Here is a 6,993-nt window from a genome sequence, read left to right on the forward strand (position 1 = left end):
GGCCAGAAATAGCTGCCAGGGGAGTTTTGTTGAGTCACGCAGAAGAGGCCGTGGCAGTGAGCGATAATGGAAAGCAGCAGCGGCGCAGCCCTACGGGTGGGAGGGACACGGAGGCTGATGTCCTGAAGGTGACACATGGGGACGAGCCCCATCCCCAAGCCTCAGAACAAACACCACATCAGCTGGGACGTATAAAATGTGGTGTGGAGCCAGGGTATGGTGAAAGGACAGTGGTTTATGGGATCAGACGCGTTTGGGAACGCGTATGGCAGCGATATCAGCAAAAAAAAGAAAAGAAATGATACCTTCCACACCTGTGCAGGTGTTGTCTGTGCTCGAGGGGACTCGCTCGAGCTCTCCGGTCAGTGGAACCCAGAGCAGGGGCTGCTGGGCAGAGGGAGGGAGGCAGCGTTCTCTGCTGTGATGGTCTCGTGTCTCGAAGCAGCCTAAAACATGTTGTCTTCTAACAGAGTTGGGGTGATTTAAGCAACCTCCGCTCTGTCGAAACCCAGAGGATGAGAAGCGCTCCCCTTGCTCTGCTGGGCTGGGGCAGCTCGAGGAGCGAAACCCACCGGGCAGCAACCAGGAAATTCTTCAGCTTTCGAAAAAGATGAACTTCTGTCCCTCATGTCCATGGAGAAAAAGGGGAAAAGGAAAAAAACTCCTCTAATTGAAGTGAGTTGCGGCCGAGGTGATTTCCACACGAGCTGGCACAGCAGCTAGCTGGAAATTTTTGATAAAATCTATTTTTCATTTGAAATTGCAGATCCAGTGAAATGTGAAGGCTTTCCACTGGAAAGAATGAGCTTGGCTGGATTTCTCAACTACTTCTCTAGAAAATGTGTAAATGATCGCAATATTTCACCCACACCAGATCTTTTTTCAGCCCAAAATTTATACTCCTAGTGTCTTCCAGCTTGACACAAAAATGCCACATTTTTGGCATCATCACTTTATTTGTTTGAACTTCGATATTCTACAGATCTTTGACCCTTGTTTGGGATGAAGAAGAAACTTGAGATGCCAAGACATCCCTGGGATAAGGAAGACATTTCCCCTAAACTGTGGGAGATCAGGCTGAGGAGCAATGAAGAACATAGGACACACCTCTCCCAGTAATACCAGTCAGTACCACAGCTGGGTTTCTCCTGACCTCGTGCTGGTTTCTGCTGGTGTGACTGGGGTTCAAAGGGGCAGGGTCTGGCCAGCCCGGTCACCTCGTTGTCCCCTGCGTCAGGATGATCCACAGGTGCTCATCTAGAGCCCTGCTTCCAGCCAAGCTGGAAGCATGTTTCTACTCCCATTGCTGGGAGAAGAGGCCATTGCCCTGGGTGCTGACATGGATTCGGTTCTTCTTCGGTACCTGTGAGACCACAACCTGGAATCCTGGTTTTCTTTGAAGGAGGAAAGCACGTGGACTTATAAACATAATAACCTGACACAGCATTTCAGAGTCGCAGAATGGTTTGGATTGGAAGGGATGCTTGGAGCCCATCCAGTGGATGCAATAAGCAGGGACATCTTCAATTTGATCAGGTTGCTCAGAGCCCCATCCAACCTGACCGTGAATGTTTCCCAGGGAGCTGGTGCCACCCCCAGGGCACGGGACCCGCTGAGAAGTGCGGAAGAGACCAAGGTGGGATGGTGGCTTCTGGCGTCCTGTGCTTCATGCCCAGAGCCCAGCTGGCTGCGTCTCCCCTGGGACGTCGTCTGGGGTCCGTGCTGGAACAGGGAGCACCAGGATGGGAGAGGATGAGGGCTTGTGGCCATGAGGGGGTGACCGGCATGCATGGGGATTTTGGCAAAGGAGAGGGACACGGGAGCAGGAATAGAAAAGGGATGGGTGCGTGTGGAAGCGGAAGATCCAGCAAAGGGCCACGCTTGCGCGGGGGGCTGGGTTTTCACCCGTGGTGAAGGCTGCTTGCCCATGCCAAGGGTCCCTGCAGGGTGGTGGCACTCAGTACCAGGCTCCCCTGCCATGCCCCGGGCAGCAGCACGGCTGGTCATTCACCGCGATGAGGTGCAGAGCACCAGATCAAAGGGAAACTGAGGCGAGGATGGAAACACGGGGCCATCAAAGGCTCCCTTCAGAGCTCGATGCCCATCAAAGCCGGGAAACTGCAGCCCCAGCGGCAACTCAGGCTGCATGGGGAAGGCATATGCTTTACAGCAAAAATGCCCTTTGCTTCACAGTAAAACCACTATAGGCTTGAAAGGAAAAAAAAAAAAAAAAAAAAAGACAGTTAAGTAGCTGGGATTTTAAGTGACTTCCAAGCCATTTTGCTCTCACATCCTCTAAACCACCAGGTGTGTGGAGAAGTAGGTGGCCTGAGCCAGCTGGGGACTTCTGAGGTGGAACCGAAGAGATGTGAAATGTAAGAGGTTTTATCACAGCCCTATTTTCACTCTCCTGCAGAGCCAGCCCCGGCCATCGGGTGCTCAGCAGCACCTGGGTGCTGGGCAGGGGTGCATCACCTCCCTGCCCTGGCAAGCTGGATATAAAATCATCGAATCACAGGATCATTCATATTGGAAAAGAGCTTTAAGTCCAGCCTTTAACCCAGCACTGCTGACTCCACCATGAAACCACATCCCTCAGCACCACATCCACAGGGCTCAGCCCCTTCCCTGGGCAGCGGGGTCCCTGTTCCAATGCCCGCCCCCCCTCCCAGAGCATCGCACCCATCCCACCACGACAGCAGCCACCCCCCTTTGCCGGGGCACCTCACCAGCCCACCTGGCACCTTCTGGTGCTGAGGGTGGAACCCACCTCAAATTGCTCACAACCCAGCGTCGGCCAAGGACAGGTTTTCCTCTCTCATTCTCACGCTCCCAGTGGGTGAGACAGTGGTGCCCCGGGTGGTTTTACGCCCTGCCAACTCCACAGCATCGTTGGATGACAGCTTGTCAGGGAAAGGCAGGAGAGGAGGGTGGAGGGTCCTGCAGAACCCCCCTCTCAGCTGGGCACTCAGTGACCAGAGCGACCAATAAGACCCGTTCCCTGCCACTGGCCATTCCTGCCGGGCTGGGAATGCCCTGGGGAGCAGGAGAAGGGATTCAACCAAGCTATTAAACCTTCTTAAAAGGCAGATAGTGACTGCTGGGAAAGCTGTGACCCACTCAGGTGGCACCAATAGAGACAATTCCCTCTGTGTGATGGATTCAGGGTGGGGCAGATCAATTCGAGCAGCCTCCAGCTTGTTTTCTTGTCCTGGGTGATGATAACCTACGACAGCAGGTAAGAAACCCCACCTGCAACTGTTTGTGGTACATTTAATTTCTTGCGGGGAACAGAACTGATGGGGGCACCTTCCTTCTAGAGAGGGAGACGGGGACCAGAGACCCCCTCTGCCCAGCCCAGGGTTCAGCACCAACCATGCTCCTTCTGTTGGGCTTGTGAATGCAAAACACATGGGATACCAGTGGGGGTTGGAGACCAAAAATACAATAATATTAATTAATATTATTAATAATAATTAGAGTTCTGCCTGAGCAGTGCAGTTCCTCCTGCCAGGGCTGGGCTATACTTTGGTGATGCTCTCTGTCGGCCTCGCCTCGCCTGGCCCCTCTGTTTTGGGGCACTGGGGGAAGACCCCAACCTTGTTGTTGCAGAGTCCTGCACCCCCTGGGGAGTCCTGCCCTTTCTTCAGAAGGCAGCAAACCGCAGAGCTGAGAAAGAACAGGCTCAGTACGACCACAAGCAGAGCCAGAAAGCCAGTGCCCTTGGGACGTGGACAAAGCCACCGAGGGCTGCTGGTTATCTTGGTGGAGAAGTTCCTGCTCCCGTCCTGGTAGGCACAAAGGGCTTCGTCCAGGTCCCGCACGCCCACGCCGGCTGCCCGCAGTGCGTCCAGCCAGGCCAGCGAGCAGCAGCTGAAGGGGTTTCCAGCGATGGACACGTCCTTCAGGCTGTGTGACCAGCTCGTGAGCGCCAGCTTCTCCAGTGTCAGAAGGCTGTTATTGCGAACATCCAGGCTTTCCAGCTGGGAGCAGAAAATCCCTGGGGGCAAAAGGCTCAAATTATTGCCTGAGAGGTCCAAGACCTTGAGTGTGTGCAGGCAGGGGAGCTCTGCCTTGCTGTCGTCCATCTGGTTGCCCCTCAGCGAGAGTTTCTGCAGGGAGAACTCCAGCCCCTGCAGCGCTTCCTTAGAGACAAACAAGCCCTCGTTCCCCGAGAGGTCGAGGGAGAGCAGCCAGGTCTGGTTGAAGGTGTAGGGGTGCAGCCTGGTGATGTTGTTGTTGTGAAGGCTCAGATGCTTCAAGCGAGGCGCGTTGTCGAAGGGCGTGCAGGTGCCTCCTGGGGCTGGCGTGTGAGAGAGCCGCTCGCCCCCCTGGCCCTCGCAAGGCTGGAGGCTGTTGGAGCCCAGATCGATCCTTTCCAGCTGCGGCAGAGAATCAAAAAACCAGCGCGGCACCACGCGGAGGGCATTGTCGTGGAGGTCCAGCGAGCGCACGGAGAGGGTGTCGTGCTTCAGAGGAGTATCCGAGAGGTTGCTGGACTCTGTGCTGCTGGTGAGCGACTCCATGGCCACGTCCCGGAGGCAATTCCTGGCCAGGCTGAGGCTGTGCAGGGAGCCCAGGCTGCGCAAGAAGGGGAATGGGAACAGTTGCAGCTGGTTATTGCTGAGATCCAAGTCAGCTACACGTGTCAGACCAGCCACGGTATGCAAGGTTCTATTAAACCTCAACATCTCCTCGTAGGGAAGCGCAAACTCCCTTGGATGGTGTGAGCCTGGGAGCAGGGAAGCAATAAGGTTGTTGGAGAGGTTTAAGTGTGTGAGATAATGGGCTTTGGGGAGCTCTGGAAAATAGAGGAGTCTGTTATAGCTCAAGTCGAGCACTTGAAGCAGGTAGGGCTCTGCTCCCTCCTCCGAGATGAAGAGCTCCAGGGCGTTGTGACTGAGATTTAAAACTCGCAGCTGCGTGAGGCTGAAGCCAGAGATACAGTGGAGGGAATTCAAAGCCAAGTTCACCACCTCCAGCTCTTCCAGAGCCTCAAACACTCCCTCCTCGATTTCCATGATGTAGTTGTTGCTGAGGTCGAGGTTGCGCAGCTGGGACGTGCTCCAGAAGATCCCTGCCGGCAGCCTGACCATCTTGTTGCCGGAGAGATCCAGAGTCCTCAGCGTGGTGAGGTTGCTGATGTACCAGCTCGCCATGTGGCTCTCCAGGTTATTTGCTGACAGGTCCAGCTCCTCTATATTCCTGAGCAGACGAAGAGCTCGCCCATTTGCACGGTAATTGCGATCCAGGCGGTTCGATCCCAGGAGCAGGGAGCGCAGCTGGGGCAGCTGGGACAGGGCTGTATCCAACACGGTTTCCAGCTGGTTGGAGCACAAGTCCAGGTACTCAAGCTGCCCAAAGCCTGGCACGTAGCTGTCCGACAGGTTTTGGATGAAGTTGTTGGAGAGCTCGAGGTACCTAATTCCTTGGCCAAGCTCCTTTGGAAACTCGTGCAGGCCAGCCCCTTTGCAAGACGTCTTTGTGGGGCTCTGCGGAGAGACGAGAGAAGCCGTCAGCGTGAGGGGGGGCTACAAACCACAGCTACAGCCAAGCCGCTGCTGTCAAAGATGGGCACGAGCAACATGGAAATGAGCACAGGTCCTCCTTCCCAAGCCTGCGATGGGAAGGGCCAGACCACCTATGGCCTCTGCTCAGAAACAAGGAGCTTGTCCCCAGGGTTAGGGTGGGCTTTCTGAGGCTCTGGCTGATACTGCTGAGTTGTTTTTGGTGGAGCAAGGAGGAGACTCTGTCTTTGGCCCTGCAGGTCCTCCCAGGAACAAACCCAGGTTCTGGAGGGCCTGGTCCAGAGCATCCCTGTCCCGTCCGGGCAGAGGAGGGGCACCGTGCTGGTGGGCTCCCCCTTCCCTCTCCCTCCAAACCAGTTTCCTCCACCAGTTTGGAGTCGCAAGTCTGGATGTGGAGCAGCTGGTTTCTGCCTCCCCTACCCCACCACCTTTCTGGTGGGGGTGGAACATAAACCAGCTGCTCTGCGTCCAGACTCCCAACTGCCTTGCTAACACCCGGTGGGACCCCACACTCCCTCCTGTCTCCTAGCAAACATCTCGAGCTGACACCCCCGTGGCACGGGCTGCTGGAACAGCAGGACGGGGACATGGGACAGTTGGATGCTGGGGACCGGCTAGTGGGAGACCAACTTGGAGACAGGAGAGCAGAGAGGAGAGCAGAGCCAGGAAGGTTAAAGAGATGGAAGCTGAGGGAGACGAGAGCTGTGGGGAGGAGATGCACCGAGGGATGCTCGCAGCCCCATTTGGACCCAGCGGTGCTGCTGGTGCCATCCCAGCCCAGAGGCTCCTCAGAAAGCAGCCTTACCTGCTGGCACAGGCTGGACCTGGGCCTCACCTCCCCGTCGGACTGGGCTCTGAGCATGGATGGGAGCAGCCAGAGCAGCAAGCACCCTCCTTCAGGCAGCCGGTGTGCAGAGAGGAGCATGTTGGGCTGCGGGCACTGCCAGCCCCGTCCCGCTCCTCCAGCTCCCTCTGGCAAGCCGGGCACGAGCCGGGCTCTGTATAAATAGGCTTCAGGATGGGACGGGGGAAGGAGATAACGCATGTGGGTGTTGGTAGCTACGGAAGTGGGAAAAGAAAGACATAAGATTGCAGAGGGGGAAAAACAGTGCAGAAAGTCACAAGGAAGGGAAAGAGAAACAGCAGGATGGGGAGGAGGCAGGGCTGCACCGGCGCCCAGGTGATCGCTGGAGCCGCTGCCCGGCTGGAATGCCAGGCGGCAGGGTTGGTACTTGGGAAAGCCAATAGGGTTTGGGGAGTTCCCCTGCGTGGACCTGCTCTTCCTCCAGCTGCCTCTGCCCTGTGCCAGCTCTGGCCAGGCAGCTGGTGCCGCGGATGCCGAGGGCTCCCCAGCCATCCCGGGTCAGGGACTGAGCTCTTGGCTGCCAGCGATCACCACAAGACTCCCAGCACCTCCAGGGCTGCAGGTGAGCTCACCACACCGAGGTGAGTGAATTCCCCTCCC

General features: G+C 56.5%; 1 protein-coding gene across 1 annotated transcript; it reads right to left on the reverse strand.

The window, feature by feature from the left end:
- Positions 1–3,218: 3,218 nt before the first annotated feature.
- LOC138726074 (transforming growth factor beta activator LRRC32-like) lies at positions 3,219–6,504 on the reverse strand. The gene is made up of 2 exons (XM_069867489.1): positions 6,334–6,504; positions 3,219–5,492 (listed from the first exon to the last, which is right to left on the reverse strand). Exons 1-2 carry the CDS (start codon positions 6,451–6,453, stop codon positions 3,522–3,524), a joined length of 2,091 nt encoding a protein of 696 aa, XP_069723590.1. The 5' UTR covers positions 6,454–6,504; the 3' UTR covers positions 3,219–3,521.
- Positions 6,505–6,993: the final 489 nt, after the last annotated feature.

Source organism: Phaenicophaeus curvirostris, chromosome 13 (assembly GCF_032191515.1).
Source record: "Phaenicophaeus curvirostris isolate KB17595 chromosome 13, BPBGC_Pcur_1.0, whole genome shotgun sequence".
In the NCBI taxonomy this organism is placed as follows: Eukaryota; Metazoa; Chordata; class Aves; order Cuculiformes; family Cuculidae; genus Phaenicophaeus; species Phaenicophaeus curvirostris.